General features: G+C 34.1%; 1 protein-coding gene across 1 annotated transcript in view; it reads right to left on the reverse strand.

The window, feature by feature from the left end:
* The window catches only part of dars1 (aspartyl-tRNA synthetase 1), a 54,071-nt gene that overhangs the window by 9,163 nt on the left and 24,812 nt on the right, over positions 1 to 20,096 (reverse strand). Inside the window, exons 7-11 of the mRNA XM_056465200.1 lie at positions 18,328 to 18,430; positions 17,056 to 17,136; positions 14,021 to 14,080; positions 7,934 to 8,045; positions 1,836 to 1,970 (exon numbers count right to left, since the gene is read on the reverse strand). Of these exons, the coding sequence (XP_056321175.1) occupies positions 1,836 to 1,970; positions 7,934 to 8,045; positions 14,021 to 14,080; positions 17,056 to 17,136; positions 18,328 to 18,430 (491 nt within the window). The remainder of the gene's footprint in view (positions 1 to 1,835; positions 1,971 to 7,933; positions 8,046 to 14,020; positions 14,081 to 17,055; positions 17,137 to 18,327; positions 18,431 to 20,096) is intronic.

The raw sequence follows: 20,096 nt of genomic DNA on the forward strand, positions 1-20,096 counted from the left end.
TTAGCCCCTTTAAGTTTTCGACCTTTAAGTCTACAGAACAAACCATCATTATACAATAACTTGCCTAATAACCCTAACCTGCCTAGTTAACCTAATTAACCTAGTTAAGTCTTTATATGTCACTTTAAGCTGTATAGAAGTGTCTTCTATATTTACTGTCATCATGGCAAAGATAAAATAAATCAGTTATTAGAAATGAGTTATTAAAACTATTATGTTTAGAAATGTGTTGAAAAAAAATCGTCTCTCTGTTAAACAGAAATTGGGGGAAAAAATAAATAGGGGGGCTAATAATTCTGACTTCAGCTGTATTGATGTATATATATATATATATATATATATATATATATATATATATATATATATATATATATATATATATATATATATATATATATATATATATATATATATATATATATATATATGCAGAGATGAGAGACAATATTTTAACACGTTTTTGAATAGTTTTAATAACTATAGTAGATAGTTTTAATAGCTATTCTCGACTAACTAATTTATTTAGTCTTTATTGCCATGATGACAGTACATATTACTAGTATTCAGCTAAAAGTTCAATTAGGATAACTAGGCAAGGACAACAGCGCCTTGTTCTGTAGCCAAATAAACAAAAGTATAATTCCTTAAAGGGGCTAATAATATCGAAAGAAAATTCCACCCAAACTAAAAGAAATAAGTATTTTTCCAGAGGAAAACTATGATAATAGCGCAAAAAATACCTCTCAAATAACTGAAAATTGGTTTTACATTTAAATGACTTAAAGCTTCTTTATAAAAAAAGAATAGCACTGCTTAACTTTTTTAATAATAGCTAAATCTGTAATATGTGACCATGTTTAAATTTCAGTGTGAAATTTAACACTGAATACTTTTCCAGTTATATTAAAAAAAATATATATATATATATAATTTTTCTCATCAGCAGAGGTCCCTGATGAGCTGTTTTTCAAAACTTTACAGCCCGCGTTACTGAAAGTCAGATAGTCTTCCACTATTGAGCAATTGAATTTCCCGCCAAACGAGCAGCAGAACATCCTGATCTGCAGACATACTGCACTTCACTCAAAAATATAAGTACAGTCCTCCTTTACTTACCCTCCAATCAAACAAAGAAAACTATATTCATTTTGAATGTAGTAAACCGGTGGCCAATGACTTTTTGGTTTCCAACCTTTTTCAAAACTGCTCATTTAGTGTTCAACAGAAGAAAGAAACTGATAAAGGCTTGAAATCACTTGTGTGAGAGTAAATGATTAGTAAAAGTAGACTATTCTCCTCCACACACATATACACTAATGCAGACAGCAGACATTTTTAGGCCTGTCTCTTCTGTAGTATGATGGCAGTAATAGTGCCGTTCACACCGAATGCATGTTTCCTTTTGAACATGCTACTTTTCTATTGCTTTTCAATGTAAACACATGTATGGGATGTGTGTAACTTATGTTTGCATGTTTTGAAGCACCACGAACGTGATCTCTATGCTTTTTAGACAGTGTTAACTTTGATCTTCAACTTTCACACAGAGCACAGCACATCACCATCAGTTCCATAGAAGTGGACCACTCAGAAGAGCTTAGAGGTGGGGCAACCGTTTCAAAAGCTTCCGTTTACAGGCACTTCATGATCAGATACCCTCGTGCTGCATGTTGTGCTTTTTTCCCCAAAACATTACAAACCTTTGCATCTCAAGCCCTATGACAGTTTTTGGACGTTCAGTAGTTTTTGTTTTGTGTTTTTAAGATGACCTGAGGGTGGGAAGAGCATATTCATTGGGGATAAGTATGTATTGAGGGTGTATTTGTATGTTTCACCTGGTCCGACGCAGAAGACTTTGTCAAAATCAGCACAAATGCACATCTGCTTGTAGAGCTGAGGAGACTGAGCCAGATACGCGCTGGTCTTGAAGTAGGAGACGGTGAAGACGTTTGCTCCACCTTCACTGGCAGCTGTTTAAAAACACACATCTGGAATGTCAAGCAATGAATCATTTATTGTTATTATTTGTTTTATTATTATTAAACAGATACAAAAATATCAACAACAATATATATTTTGTATTGTTATATTGATAAAATTATTCCAAGTGATTATGACAATGGTGATTAACAACAATATTAAAATAATATAACAACAAGAACATAATAATAATAATCTTATTTATTGATACATAAATGATTCACCATGTCATTTTAAAATATGATTATCTTTAATTCTGACTTTACATGTAAAATTGTATTAATATTTTGAAATGTATCTTATTTTTTTAGACAGAAATGGACATCCATTGAAAAGAAAAGGTTTTGAAACCAGTGAACTATTCAATCAAGCTTAAAAAATACAAAAGTCTCTAAAATATGTTAGATTTTTCTACACAAAGAGATTTCGGTTGGCGCCTAAAAACACACACACCCACACAAATCAATACAGTGACCATGGGAAATATGGTTTTCATGGTCATCATGAACACGATGTTCTCTATAGGGCACGTACATCTGGGTGTGTGTACCGGATGCCATGCGGTTTTACTGAAAGAACATGATGTTGATGTGTGGCAGATCACACCAAATAGGCGGCAAAGTTTTGAATTCAAAATGCGTCATGTAGATGGATTTTGATTGGCTGGCTGGGTACAGAGGAAATGAAAGTAACTGTTTTTCCTTAACAGCGAAAACCACATAAACACAACAGTGGAGCTGCTGAGAGAAAGTGTTGTAACACCCCTGAGACCATCAGTGACGCAAGTCCCAGCCTTTAAAATCATTGGTGGCCTAAAAAAGCAGCATATTTAAGTGACGGGTGAAGATGTAGAATGGCATCATTTGAGCATTAAACCGCCATCTACTATGACAGCGCCCTGTTCAACAAGCAATGAATTACGCATTTAAAATATAACGGATAACAGTAACACAATTGCAACAAAAAAGACCAAATAAAATATTTAGGTATTTGTTTTAGTAGATTTTTTTTTAACAGATTGATTAAATTAATCCATCAAATTCAGTCAACGTCATGTCAATCCGGATTGTTAACCTTGAAACTCACTTCTATTTCTACCTCAAAGTATAAATAAAAAAAAAACCAAGGTCAAATATAAAAATGTACGTTCATAGTGTGACTTTATACGTAAAGAAATTAACTCTTATTTTTAAATGTATCTTACAATTATGTATATTTTTAGAGGTAGAAACTGGGTTTCATACAAAAGCCAAAAATGTTTAAAAACAAATAAAAGTTTGTAAAGTCACTTGATCAAAAAAAGTACTGTGAAATATGATATTTTTTCTTTGTGAATATATTTTAAATCCTACTTATTCCATTGGTGTTCATCATACTGTCTGAAAAACGAAATCATGGTTTCCACAGAAACATTGCTTAATGTTTCTGTGGAAAACATGATTTCGTTTTTCAGACAGTATGATGAACAGAAATTGAAAGAAAAAAAACATTTATTTGAAAAATGAAAATTTTGTAACATAAATCAACTGTTTAGCAGCAAAAATTCTTAAGCAATTCAAAATACACTCACTGGCCATTTTATTAGGTACACCTGTCCAACTGCTCGTTAACACAAATTTCTAATCAGCCAATAACATGGCAGCAACTCAATGCATTTAGGCATGTAGACATGGTCAAGACGGTTGACACAGCGCATCAGAATAGGGAAGAAATGTGATTTAAGTGACTTTGAACGTGGCATGGTTGTTGGTGCTAGATGGGCTGGTCTGAGTATTTCAGAAACTGCTGATCTACTGGGATTTTCTTGCAGTCATTTCTAGGGTTTACAGAGAATGGTCCAAAAAAGACAAAATATCCAGTGAGCAGCAGTTCTGTGGGTGCTAATGCCTCGTTGATGCCAGAGGAGAACGGTCAGACTGGTTCGAGCTGATAGAAAGGCAACAATAACTCAAATAACCACTCGTTACAACCAAGGTATGCAGAGGAGCATCTCTGAATGCACAACATGTTCAACCTTGAGGCAGATGGGCTACAGCAGCAGAAGACCACACCGGGTGCCGTCAGCTAAAAACAGGAAACTGAGGCTACAATTTGCACAGGCTCACCAAAATTGGACAATAGAAGATTGGAAAAACGCTGCCTGGTCTGATGAGTCTCGATTTCTGCTGCAACATTCGAATGGTAGGGTCAGAATTTGCTTTCAACAACATGAAAGCATGGATCCATCCTGCCTTGTATCAACGATTCAGGCTGGCGATGGTGGTGGGGGATATTTTCTTGGCACACTTTGGGCCCATTAGTACCAATTGAGAATCATGTCAGAACCACAGCCTACCAGAGTATTGTTGCTAACCACGTCCATCCCTTTATGACCATGGTGTACCCACCTTCTGATGGTTACTTCCAGCACAATAACGTGCCAAGTCATAAAGCGCAATTTATCTCAGACTGGTTTCTTGAACATGACAATGAGTTCCCTGCACTCAAATGGCCTCCACAGTCACTAGATCACAATCCAATAGAGCACCTTTGGGATGTGGTGGAATATGAGATTAGCATCATGGATGTGCAGCCGACAAATCTTCAGCAACTGCATGATGCTATCATGTCAATATGAACCAAAATCTCTGAGGAATATTTCCAGTACCTTTGAATCTATGCCACAAAGAATTAAGGCAGTTCCCGGTACTAGTAAGGTGTACCTAATAAAGTGGCCAGTGAGTGTATATATTTCATTCTGTCTAACAAAGCACAGGAACTTACACCGGATTAAAACAAGTGAGTGAGTGAGTGAGTGAGTGAATGAATGACGGCAACTTTCATTTTGGGATGAACTTTTAAGAGCCGGGAAAGCAATCAATTCACCCGGATTTGAGTCAAGTCAACAGAAGCAGTCTGTGAACTCTTCACAGAGACAGCTGTGCTCATGAATTGCAGCAGAAGCGATAGCACTCTGTGTACCCACCATCTCACCAGTGCCAACGTGCCATCCTATCAGTGACTGGAGACATATCTCCTTAATAAACAACACTTTTTTCCTTCAGCCAGTGTTTTGACAGTGTCGCTGTCTCCATGTTTTTTTTTTCCTCAGAAAATGAAAAAGTATCAATCCTTGAAATTGAAATTTTTAGAGACTGAAGGTGCCGAGAAGGAACAATAAACTAAGTTGGACAGCATGAGCAGGAAATCATTCAGCGGAGATAAGAGCTGCTCTACTCAGCCCTGCTGTCATGAATACAGATCCTCCAGTGTGAACACTATTCCCCTCGCGTCATTTTTATTCGAGTCGTGATGTAACGGAGGGAGCCAAGGATGTCTTCTTACATATCGTGACATATATCTAACTGAAAAAGATCAATGATTTAAAATGACTGTAGAACGGATTATGTGAATGTGCGTCTGATTGTAAGAATGAGAAATCTGTTGGATCACAAAATGAAAGATTTGATTTCGGAGTAAGTTGTGTTAGAAGTGTGCTACCACCATTTTTAAGAAATTCTGTTACTGATACACACAATTTCTTCTGGAGATTTTCTGGTAGCCTTTTATCCCTTCCCAACAGGGCTCAGAATACTGACCGATACAAAGTATTGATCCAATACCCGAATGTATATCTGTATATACAGCAGTGTACAGAATGTAGCCCTGAATGAATTGTTAGAACTATTTTATGTACTGGTGTGCTTTAGACTCATCCCTTAAATAAATGATGAATAAAAACGTTAGAGAAGTGTAGTATTTTTATTATGCAACACGCATTTGAACTAAACAGTAATATTTCTAAATAGTTTGAAATAATATTAATATTTTACTGAAAAAGTTTTTTATATATATACACACATATATAAATACATATACATATATAAATACATATACATATTTAAATACATATACATATATAAATACATATACATATATATATACATATACATATACATATACATATATATATATATATATATATATATATATATATATATATATATATATATATACACACACACATATATATACACACATATGTATATACACACATATATATATATACACACATATATATGCACACATATATATATACACACATATATATACACACTTATATATATACATATCTATATATATCTATATATATCTATATCTATATACACACACACATACACATACACATATATACATATACATATATATATATATATATATATATATATATATATATATATATATATATATATACACATATATATATATATATATATATATATATATATATATATATATATATATATATATATATATATATATATATATATATATATATATATATATATATATATATATATATATATATATATATATATATATATATATATATACGCATATATATATATATATATATATATATATATATATATATATATATATATATATATATATATATATATATACGCATATATATATATATATATATATATATGTATTCTGGCTAAAACGACGATCACGATTTTTTATATGTTTTTTGCTTGAAAATAAAAACGTAGACGTAAAATAAAGATTAATATGAGCAGGCTATTATTATTGTAATTTCACATATGGTAAAACAACAATAATAATATTGGACCTATGTATTATTATTCCCTCTAGCATTATATTCAATATATTATATTATTATAAAGGCTAGAGTAGTAACACTGACCCAGTAAACATTTATTTTCATGCACAACACTTATAGAAAAAATATATCAAATGCTTATCGTAATCTTCAATCTAAAATGCGATACGATCATTTAAATTATGTGCGCTTTAGGTTTCACTTTTACTGCCGAGTGCGCTTATGTCATAGCTGCTGTCACTTACATACTGTACATGCAAATCATCCCTCCCCGCACAGCTCCCAAACTATCTCTCTGTGCAACAAACTGAACATTATTTACAACTTTTTTATCTGTTATTGACCGCCCATGCAGGTTCTGTTCACTAAAATAGACTTCATTCGCGGACACGCGCACGTCCTCTCTGTAGTAAACAAACATTGCGCCAACTCATGCGTGATATCGCAGTCGCAAATACGTCATTACATTAAGACAGAAATGACATTTTTGCAGCCACTTCTGTATTGTGGGTTCACATGACTAAACCATTCATACCACCAAGAAAATGCAACTGAAATGCCAGCATAGTTTAGAGCTCCAGACATTCCTCTTGCTGGTAGCTTAGGGGGAGACCTAGTCCCGGATCGAACAACCAAGAATGAAAATGATGTCACAGCAGTAGAAGCGGTGCAACTATATCCCACCCATTTTAAGTGGCACTAAACAGCAGTGGAAGTGCAAACCAAGCAAATCTGAGCAGTACCATGAAGCGGAATACCATCCATGCACTGTATGCCCGAAGTTTAAACTGACAAGACTATAAAACTCAAGCAGATGTTTAGTTTGTTGAAGGAATACCTAAGGCACAAGCTTTAGTTCCCCCCACCCCTTTAAAAAGAAACTCATTTGCATAAAGACACACATTTGCTTTCAATGTTATACAAGACTCAGGTTTACAATAATTATAAGGTATAATTTATGTAAATTATGTCCTAATATATTCAAGCCTTACATTGTTACAAAAGCTGTAAGATTTTATAGCACAAATACTTTTTTTAATGTCAACTGATTTCTATCCAAGCTTTTAAAGGGGTCATACAAATAATCAATGGAGCGGTCTACTCCAAATTCAAAAATCCAAACACTTCTACTTCCATAAATCTTGACATTCAAATGAGCGAACATCATGAAGACGAGTATAGAATTGATATTTTTGTCTGAAATGACAGTTTAAAGTTATCTGGGGGGAATAGTCATTTTAATTAATTCGTTTCTCTTTTATTTCACCAACATAAAGGTTAGAACTCTGTGAACTCTGACTGAGCTGTGAACAAAAGATGAAGTGCACTAGGAGATGTCCATACCAGAGATGATTTTGGGAGTCTGGATCTCCACAAAGCCCTTGTTGATGAGAGTATCTCTGAAGAGCTGACATACGCCCGACTGCAGCCGGAAGATAGCCTGGCTGGTCGTGGTCTGTGAGAGAAGACACGTGTGTTAGTAAACAAGTTATGTAACCTGTTAGTATGGGTGTGCCATGTGCTGATGTCAGTGCTTCTGTTTTTCAACCTTCCACTTTGCAGCATATGTTTTGCAGATGAAAACATAAACGCTAGACCTCAGAAGACCTTGTTTTATTGTGTTATAATAAAAATCTCTCTGGCAGTGGAATATATTCTCATCGTTTTCTCAGAGATACAAATAAATTAGGTCCTCTTCACAGTACCAAAGGGACACGGCACTTGCGAAATCAATCAAACCTCCTGAATCCTCCATTCTTGAGCAAAAGAGCTTTCTCAGCAGCCTGAATTTCCTATGAATCAGATCACTCCCTGATGACCCGTGATATGGGACACGTTTTCTTTTATTCTCCCTGCCAAATACAGAGTTCCCATAAATCCTACAGAAGCAATCGGGTTGAGTATCAATATTTCAGGGCTCTTGTTTATTGAATTTGATTAAGTTAGGACAGACTCGCTTTTACAAGCAACAATTCATTGCGTGATAGTATAACAAAGATTTCTCTGGAGATTTAAATTAATAAGATCTATCCTGGTTCTGTGTTTGTACTCTCAACCTCATTATAACCACATTAAAAAACCCCAAACTCCCTAAGGGGATTTCTGACATGTTAGTAGCATAGATTAACTCTGTCTGAAAAGCAAAGTGAGCTGCAGACTACTGTATATAGGCAGCCATCTTTTAAGCGATTATCCTAAAAAATATAACCTCATTATTAACTAACACCAACTCTAACACTAACTTTGCAAGCAGATCTACGTAGTATATGCATGTGCATTACCTGGGTCTGTTTTAGGCATGGGACAATAACCGTTTTCAAAGTACACCATGGTTTGGAATAGTCAGTAGCTATGTTTCCATCCAAAAATGCGAATTAACTTTAACGCAAAACTGGAATATCGCATAAAAGATATGCGAATAAAGCAGCGTTTCCATACAACGAGTGAAAGAGAACTAAATCTTCACTTCCTGATTAACTGGCACCAAATATCAACAGTAAAAACAGAACTTGCTGTGGTAGGAGAAGCTGCGTGAATCTTTTCTTCATTTAATAAATGACTTGCACCTCTGAAGGCTATTCTGACACGCAGTGAACACGCGGTGGCATTTAAAGGCATAAGATGTGGAGCACAGTTCTGATGGTAATTAATAATATAATAACACTAATACTGAAACAGTTAGGGTGTTTTAGAAAGACCAAAGCAACATTTCAGATGTTTTACAATATGCTCAACCTGCTGGTTTATCCTTTCACACATATCTTTATTGATGATCTCTTATAACAAAGTCGCATGACCTTTTTTGATGCGCATACTGGAATTTGTTCAGTAAACAGTGTTTCCATCGCAGTTCATGCACATCTTTTCTTATCGAATAAAAAGTTTACCCTACTCAGTTATGCGCACGTTTTTATGCACTTTTTTAAAATGTATGCACATCTTGGTATTTTAATCAACTGTTTTATATTCGCATATCAAAAAATGCACATAAAAACAGGTGGATGACAACGTAGCTAAGGTTTTCAAAGCACCAAAATTCTGTTACACCATTCCTATGTTATATGTAAGAATTTTTTAATGTTTTTTTTGTTGTTGTTGTTTATTTGAACAACAGTATCTCGAGCAGAAAAGATATCCAAAGAAGCCGTTTTAAATTGTAAAGAAATCTGGATTTTTGAAACTAATGAAGACAGCAGAATTCAAGGATTCATTTGAATTATTTAGCCTGACATGTTTACAGCTCCAAAATGTTTAAAATGTTTCTCCAAAAAAATTATTGGCTGTGTCCAAAATTGCAAACTACTCAGTAGGCATTGCATTTGAATTTACTACTCGACTAATAGAAAAGTACGCTCCATACAGTAAGAATGTGAGTTGTATATATGGAGCTCGCACTTCAGATTCTCACCAGAAGTAGTAGGTCATCCAGGTACTTCTCGCATTTTGTTCGCATATTCAATGAATTTAGACACACTACTCAGCTCACATACTGATTTTAGCGTACTATATAGTATGGAAGTATTTGATTTCGAACACAGCAATTGTGTTCAAATCGAAAAAAGTTTTTAATCCAGACATTTTAAAAAATAAAACACAACTGGCTAAAAGTTTGGGGTCAGTGGGATTTTTAAATGTTTTAAAATAAGCTTATCCTGCTCACCAAGAATGCATTTATTTCATCAAAAATACAGTAAAAATTGTGAAATGTTATTGCACTATAAAATAACTGTTCAAAAGTAGTTTATCATTTAATCATTTATTCCAGTGATTTTAATGATGAATTTTCAGCTCTCAGAGTCTCAGATTTCAGTTTTCCAGTCTTCAGAGTCACATGATTCTTCAGAAATCATTCTAATATTAATTATTATTATTATTAATATTATTACTATTATTGGTAATAGTAATAAAAGCAATAATGACTGGAGTAATAATTTCATTTGAAACTACATACAATAAGAAAGCATTTATTTAAAATTTTAATAAATATTTAACAATTAACCATTTTTATAAATAAATGCCGCCTTGATGAACATAATATATTCTCAAACAAACATGAAAAAAATATACATAAAACTGACCCCAAACTATTGATGATTTTGAGCAGTAATCATAAAACCGTGAAACCGTGATATTTTTATCCAAGGTTATCATACTGTTCGAATTTTATACTGGCCCATGCCTAGTTTGTTTTAGTGTGATTTGAGTTGAAGAGGGTTGATTTATGACACAATTATAGCGGATTTTAAATCTAATATTTGACAAGCAGGCTTGCCAAACAGTTTTGGAGTTTCTCGTCGCCAAGCAGATAAGAGTTGCACTTACTGGTAAAGTGTATTTATCACTGTGGCAGCTCCTAAAAATATGTACACTACAGACCAAAATTAGATTTAAAAAAAAAAAAAAAAAAAAAAAACAGCAGTTATTCCAGCAAGTCTTTATTGTCACTTTTGATTACTTTACTGCATCCTCCTTGCTGAATAAAAATATTCACCCAAAAATAAAACCTACTGTAGTGTATATTTTATAACTAATATCAATTCTCATATGGAAAACTACAATATTATTCTGGGTGTTTGTCATAATGCATTCTGGTATCGCCTTCTTAAAATATGAATGCAATTCTGCTTCAGAATTTGGTCAAAACAAAATATCTAGGAAGGCAACACATATTTCCTGCCTTCCTTTTGTAAAACGTTTACATCTAGGTAGACAGCTGTAATTTTCATGACCATGGGAAAGCTGCAGAAATAAAATGTTGTTGTTGTTTTGTTTTTTTTTTTATAGGAGTTATTGTGTAATAATTTATGACTATAAAAATCAGGCAGTAAATGTACAGTAAACAGGACGATATGACTTCCTCTTATTAATCTGCTAATAAACATGATAAAGTCAACTAATTAAGATAGGCTGTCTTTACTTTAAATGCAGACCATGATAACCCACTGCCAGGGACATGCTGGCGGGACATTTAATGACTGGTCTGTGAAGCAGAGTGATTGTACAGTTAATATGCAAAGCTGTTATCAGTGGAGTGTGTAAACACGTAGGTTTCAGTTGGCGTCTCTCGCTGGGGGTGTGGGGAAAGGAGCTGTGTGCGTCACACTAATGTTCACAAGACTGTAGTGAGAACTGAAAAGGTGCAAAAAAATGCTGTTGTCCTGTGGTTTGACTCCCTCGCTTTGCACTCTCTGATTTCTGCCATCAGCTTCTGGAAGTTCTCAAAAAATGAGTTGCTTTCTCGGTGCACCGACAGTCTTATAGCCCTGCCTGATTTCCATCTCATTTGGTGTGTATGAAAAAGAAAAAAATAAGTTGGTTGTTGTGTGGGTGCATATTAATACAAAGGCCTTGCTTTATGACAGAGCTAAGCCTGCCACTGCTGGAAACAAAAAATTAAAGTGTGAAAGCAGGCTTGGTTTGTTCACACATACTCACAATCTCAGAAACAGGTGCTCTCATAAACGCACACAGAGCCTGAGATCCACAACCACATCAGGGCTTCGGAAATCTGAGCTATAGACTCTAAAATTAGATTTCTAAAATGTACAGATTTGTTTATGTTTCCCAACGTCAAACAGGACAGGCCATTTGCACACAAAACATTTTTCTTTAGTTTTAAAGACATGAGACTTATGTCAGTGGGACAAAAATGCAATGTTCTAGAAATGAAAAGTGCAACTTCTTTTTAGATGGCAAGCTGTGCACAAGACAGATGCTAGTGCAGTTAAATGCATCATAAAACTGTAGAAAACAACAGTAATGCAGTGGAATGGAAAGAAGTGTTCTATGCGAATGGCCCTCAAGGAGGCCTAGAGTAACTGAAGAAATCTGTGTGTTTTGACTTCAGACGACCACATCAGTGTGATGTACACCACTAAAGAGAGATGATGATAGAAATGTCAGAAAAAAGATGAAGGACTTCATTGTTGTCATACATTTGACACACATACACATTTGTGTAGGAGTTTATAATAGGGGGCTGTATGAATGCTTGATTGTGGTTGGTGAACATTCTAAGTTAGGTCCCTGGATGTGCATTATTCTCTAATAATTCATCAAGTTATGCAGCTTATGTTGAACTTTATTCTTGTACACCTGGGTGCTGTTAACCAAAACTTAAAGGATGGTTTACCCAAAATTTCCACACACCTCTTTCTCCTGATATTTTGAAGAATGTCGGAATGCTGGTACCCACTGACTTGTATGTTTATTGTCCTACTGTGTGTTTCAATAGCTACCAGTATCCAACATTCTTCAAAATATCCTCATTTAGCCTCAGCAAAAAAGGAACTAACAAAGGTTTGGAACCACTTCAGGGTGAGTAAATGGTGAATGCTGGGAATGGGCCGATATAAGTTTCCGAAGGTATGATAACCTTGGATAAAAATACCACGGTTTCACGGTATTGTGAGTACTGCTCTAAAATAAGTGCTTTTTAAATGTCTGAGTATAAAATAATGATAATAAATAAATAAAAAAATGTCTTTATTGAAAACAATTTATTTGAAAAAACATTTATAATATTTTGTAACAGTAAATTCTTTAAATGGCAGGCTAAATTAAAAAATTGACTTCTCTTCATTAGTTTCGAAAACACAGATTTGTTTCTAACACATAAAAAATACATTTAAAAAAACAAACATATACCTTGGGAACCGTATAACAGCATTTTAGCGGTATTAAAACCTTGACTTTTCCAAACTGCAGTAAACCTTGAAACCGGTTGTCGCCTCATGCCTAGTGAACACATAGAATTTTAGGTGTATCTATCCCAAACATTAAAAGTAGCTAAGAAATGTTTCCGTTCTGAAACTTGTTGAAACATCTATGTATTTGACAAACAGTGCATCTTATCCACTTCATCTGTGAAAAAGTACGCAAACCCTGATGAGTGTTACTATGTGAAGCAGATAGGGTCTGACACTTACATATTTACTGCTCACCTGACTAAATGCAGCAAAAATTGCCAATTGGTTAAATCCAGCCAAAGACAAAAATACCCATTTTACATTTGCTCAGCTTGTATAGGGCCAATCATCCATAATCCGAGTCACATTGAGAAAATCACCTGATTCATAAATGGCATGAGACTAATTAAGGGGCCTTGCTTAACAACCACATCTGAGACTTACTTTTGTTATTAAACAGCATTTTAGAATGAAAATGCTCCTTATCTAACACACACTTTACATCCGAAAATGCATAATACATGACCATTCACGATCCATAGGCAAACATACATTTTGCCAGAATCTGTAAATGCTGTATACCCCTTGTGAAATGGTCATATGAGTGGAGATTGTCAAATCAGAGAATAATACTCAATAATAGAAAAAAATTTAAAAAGAAAACACTAGTGTAAATGGCACCTGAGTGTATGGCATAGTTGAATCCTCTAAAATGAAAAGAAAGAAAAGAAAACGGGCTTACTCTCAGATCGATAACTCTGTTGTCTAGTCTGGTGTCCTGATTGACAGTGGCTCTTGCCTCCTGAAAAAAAATGACAAAAGATCATTTATAAATGATAATGAAGGTAATGAACATGTATTTTGAATTATTTTGACATATTAACTTTTTAAAAATCAGCCTGCTCCAAAGTTACAGCACACCAACAACATAAATGATTCCTCCATCAGGGCTCAAAAACAATTTACATATTTAAACTTGCACTGCCAACTAGCCCAAAGAGTGACAGACAGACAGACAGACAGACAGACAGACAGACAGACAGACAGAGACAGAGATTATAGACTGGGGTACAGTTCAGTTGCTTTCAGGAATATCACAATTTTTTTCTGCAAATTCTACACAATGCCAGATAACATAATTTTACTAACAAATCAGCAGAGTTTGCAACAACAGTCTGGATCAGATTTAAAAAAGGAACCCATCCTATTGAGCCCTATAAAAGTTATATGCTTTCAATAAGACAAAACATGTGGGAAGCTTGTTTCAACCTGATAAAGCCAGAGCTGCAGATAACCGTTTAAAGGTCTGGTGTTTGTACTTTTTTCCCTTTAATTATTAAATCAATTAATAATTTACCAGAAATAAATTGCATTTTAGAACATTATTTATTATTTAACCAATCGCCCTTTAACGCCATGCCAGCTTCAAGGCTATCTTCGTAGTGGTTTCACAATACATTAAAAAAAGATATAAATAACATAATGCGAATGAAGATTTTTCAGATTCACACCAAAATACAAACGTACTATCTGAATAAATCAGTGTCTACTACAAATAATAATAATAAAAAAAAATAAATAACTGACTGTTTTCAATAATATTTTACAATGTTAGTCTTTTGTCAAAGATAATACTTTAATGTAGGTCTCAATTCACAGTATTAATAAACCATTAACTAAGACTACCAGCTAAATAAACTACTAATTATATATTCATTAATAGTCAGTAAGGTAGAAGTTAGGTTTAGGGTAGGATTAGGGATGGAGAATAAGATCATACTATTTACCTACTAATGAAGAGTTAATATCTCAAAAATAGGCAAGTAACAAGCAGTTAATAGCATTGTGACCTAAACTAAAGTGTTACAGTGTCTATTTACATAAAGTATGACATAAAAATGTACATAAAACTAATTTAAATAATATTTCACAATGTTAGTCTTTAATAATACACATTTAGAAGTTTTAGCGCATACAATTGAAACCAAATTCTCAATGTTTCTTGTAAAGTCTGCACCAAGACCAAGAGGGTTAATTTTCCTCTGAAGCCTGTAGGAGCCGAGACTGATCAACAGGTTAGTCATTGTCAGAGCGGGCCGATAAGACCCAGGCGTAATGAGGCGGCAGACGCTCTGTCTGACTGACACTGTGGAATCCCTACAGAGAACAACACCTGGACTGCCGCTGCAGATGGTTTTGTCTTGCTGCAAACACACTACGCAAAACCATCAGCTTTCTGATGTCAAGTATAAGGGTAGCGTGCAGTATGTATACTGAGAGAAGTATGCAAACAGATGACGCCACAAGTGATATTACACACCACAATGCAATGCTCTCAATGATAGCTTATTAGTATAATATGGTTTAAAAGTTTTCAGCTGCATAATCCATATGAAAAAATACTACTGTACGCAGTGCATTACGAATAGAGTAAACATACTTTCTGTTCTTAATAGTAAAGCAATAGTTCAGCCAATAATGACATTGATTTTATGTCTTTAATGTATCCTCAAAAAGTCATGTATATTAATTTGGTTTAATTAAATATGCTTTTTTGACTCACCAAGACCACAGATAAAAATCTTTAATGTTCTACTAAAGAAAAAAAAAAACGTGGATGGCCCGAGGTTGAGTAAATCAAAAATGCATTTTCATATTTGGGTGAATTTTTCCATTCTTTTAAAAGAAATACAGAGAAAGAGAGAATTTTATTTTTTAAACACTTTATCGGATGCAGAAATATATATGGTAAAAATTGACATTGATCATTTATTATTATTTTTTTATTTCTAGTTATAGAAATTTTGAAAGTTTAACCCTAAGTTTAAAGTTTAACCCCTAGCTTCGCTAGATCCCATTTACTGGGGCACGTGCCCCAGTAAAAATATCACCAGTGCCCCAATAAATGCTTTGAGATATGATTTACTTTATATGCAAGTGTATTTATTAAGAGGTATTCCCAGAATATAGACATTATTCTCTATGGGCAACCGAACCAACGCTGATGAAAGCAATGTAGTTTAACCAAAAAAGCAAACTGAGCATGTGCGCAGAAAAAAAAGCCTCACGGATGCACCTCTCCTGCTTGACGCTGACGGGCTGCTCTACTCCTGGTTGTGAACATGCATGTCGAAAAAATAGCCGCAAGCCGACGAAACATAGTTTAAATAATATGATGGTGATCTTATTTAGACTAAGCATGGCTTCTGATAGATTTTTTGTATGAAGCAAAAAGGAGGGATGATAAGTCAGGGAGGTAAGACTTATTAAACCTAATTCTCTGCCATGTGTCGGGTCTAAGACCACAGATAATTCTATAAAACATCTTTTTTTGTATTCCATTGAATTGTCTATAGAATTTCATTGTAATAAAATGAATATTCATGCAAAAGATTTCTTAAATTATCTTAGCATCACTCCAGTTTTGTCTTTCGATTGTTTTTTCAGTTACATTTAGGATTAATTTCTGTTATTTATTTAGAATAATAATTGTATAATAACAATAATACTGTTACATATTTATATATACTTATATATTTTCTATATATAATAAAATAGGGGCGTGTGCCCCAGTAGAGCTTTATGTCTAGCAACGCCTGTCAGTAACACTTTAGAATTTTGCACTGAGTACTTAAATGAGAGTAACTGTCTAACTGAACTTGGACAAGATTATCGTAAAGACAAGCGATCAGTTTAACGTTTTAACTTTTGTTAGGACTTTTCACCTCGGACTCTTCACCCACAGCATTTTAACTTTGTCACCGCTCCATTTCTCACCTCATCTCCTTCTCCTTCTGGCCTGACAGCATCTTCCAGCTGAAGGGGGAGTCTGGCCTCAGACTGACTTATCACAAAGATCTGGCACACACACACACACACACACACACAAAAAAAGCTTAAGTTAGGACTTCAACTTTAATGCAAATATCTTAACAAAATAAGTAATCGAGCAGAATGCTCAAGCTGCTCTTTTTCAACACAATTTAAGTGAAGAATGACGTCAGCTGTCCCTTATTTCTCATCCCCCTTCCACTGTATGAACTATGAACTGGAGGGATGCAGGCCTGGCGAAAGAGGTGCATCGCTCTGGACGAGCATTTCAAGTACAAATTCAAGAGTAATTCCAACTTACAGCAACACGGAGACATTTCTTCATCTACAATTCTGTAAAGCTGCTTGCTTTAAATCACTCGTGTATAAAGTGCTGTATAAATAAGCATTAAGTGACTTAACTAAAATGCCAAAATGCAGAACTCTGATGCTTTCTTACCACTGTTATGTGTATGTGTCTTACCACTGTTAGTTGCATGATTATTTTGTAATTATTATTTTGTCATCTTTACATATTCATTCAAATGTGACTCTCAGTAGTGAGATTCACTATAAAACATTACTATAAAAGTAAACAGTATACCAACTGTATAAAAGCATACCATTATTCTTAGAAAAATTGATTTGGGTTGCAAGTATATCAGGGCATTAATGGGATAGTTCGCCCAAACAATTGTAAATTCAGTTTCATTAACTTAGCCTTTACTTATTCCAAATGCGTCTGAGATTTTTAGTTCTGCTGAATACAAAAGATATATTGAAGAAAGCTGAAAAACCTGCAACTACTGACTTCTTTAGTATTCGCTTTTCCTACTATGAAAGTCAGTGGTTACAGGTTTCCAACATTGCTCAAAATATATTAGTTTGTGTTTAACAGAACAAAAAAAAAAAACTCAAACTGGTACAGAACAAGTAAAGAGTGAGTAAATGACGAATAACATTTTTTTGGATTAACTATCCATTTAAAGTAGCTTGTAGACTTCTGCTAAACAACTTATTTAATGTTCCACGGCAGAAAGAATGGTTTAATACAACATGAGGGTGAGTAATTTATGACTCAATAGATTGTATTTCAAATGAGTTCATTTGTGATGCTGCATGATCTTGTAAGATATAAAGATGATACAATCCATGATGACAAATGTTTACATTTATATTTCAATTATTACACTGAACAGTTTAGCAATAGGAAAATAGAGATTAATGTGTGATCTCTACCCTCTCCACGTGAAGCTCCACATCCTGCTGAGAACAGCTCTCAATCTTCTGCTCCACCTTCTTTACCACGGCCTCCACATCAATGATGCTCTCCTTCGTGATGCTGTGGAGGACCGAGAAAAAAGGCATTCGGACAGTTGACAACATGAGAGCAGTCAAACAATGCTCTCCAAATATGCTTCTTTATTTTTAATATTTGCACTGACATACAGTTTTATGGGAAGTTTTAGTCATAATAATTCCACTAAACAAATCTAGGGCTTGTAAAAATGTATGTTTTTGTTCAAATGTTTTGCTTTAAATTTGATCAGGAAACCAATTTCCTTGAAGTTTCTTTTAATTAGTAGTTTAAACCTGAATGAGCTAACAATTAAAATCCTTATAATCGGTTGAAGATTTATTATCTGAAAAACAAAAAAACAACAACAAAACAAAACCGGATACCCCCGCAGAATTCAGAAACAGAAACTGCAAAGCAGCTTCATGGAAACAGAGATCATACGGTTAGGAAACAGTTTGGTTGAAATCCTATTTTGTTTTAAACCATTTCTCTCTTGAATTGCACACAGTTCTCCTTTTCAACACACACAAACAGACTGCTGTGATGATAGCAAACCACATCTGATTTATCTGATGAAACTGTATTTTACATTCTTTACACAACAAATCTAAAGGCCACAGGTTTCTCACCACCACAGGTACCACAAAATAATATTTGCTTAAAAGGAATTTTTCTAAAAATTAATTTGAAGCTCTGTTTGCTCCAGAGTCATATGAGTGTTTCTATTAATGGAGATACAATTTCCATTTAAAAAAAAAAGTGAAAAAAAAAAAAAGGAAACTCATTACATTTAGTCATTTAGCAGACACTTTTGTCCAAAGCGACTTAAGACTGAGGAGGTATTCAGTGATTCAACAAGAAGAGGCAATACACAAGTGCTAGTTAAACACAGTAACTTCTTTGTGCTCAGAGAATTTAGTGCTAGGATTTTGAGGGAGTGAAAGAGAGAGAGAAAGTGCTTCTATGTGGTCTTGGTTTTATTAACCAGGGTTAAGGTGCTCTCAGAACAGATGTGTTTTTAGCTGTCTTATTGAAAACACACTCAAGTTTAATGAGTCAGAGCTTGACAAACAAGTCACTTCCTTTTATAATTGAAAAAAAAAAAAGAAGAAAAAAACATTTGTCAACTCTGTTACACAACGGTAATCCTGTTGTTCTACCTTGGTAACCACTCTACCACTATTCTGCTACCTGTTTGTTATGTTAAATATATTCCCACCCCCACACACAAATAAATATGTGACCCTGGGACACAAAAGTCATAAGGGTCCCTTTTTGCAATTTCAGATCTACAAAACTGCATTGCATAAACAAGCTTTCAACTGATATACAGTTGAAGTCAGAATTATTAGCCTTTGAATTTGTTTTCTTTTTTTAAATATTTCCCAAATGATGTTTAACAGAGCAAAGAAATTTCCACAGTATGTCTGATAATATTTTTTCTTTTGGAGAAAGTCTTATTTATATTATTTTAGCTAGAATAAAATCAGTTTTTAATTTTTTAAGGACCATTTTAAGGTCAAAATTATTAGCCCCTTTAAGTTATATATTTTTTTCGACTGTCTACAGAACAAACAATCATTAAACAATATCTTGCCTAATTACCCTAACCTGCCTAACTAACATAATTAACCTAGTTAAGCCTTTAAATGTCACTTTAAGCTGTATAGAAGTGTCCTGAAAAATATCTAGTCAAATATTATTTACT

The sequence above is a fragment of the Danio aesculapii genome, chromosome 9, assembly GCF_903798145.1.
Source record: "Danio aesculapii chromosome 9, fDanAes4.1, whole genome shotgun sequence".
Taxonomy (NCBI): domain Eukaryota; kingdom Metazoa; phylum Chordata; class Actinopteri; order Cypriniformes; family Danionidae; genus Danio; species Danio aesculapii.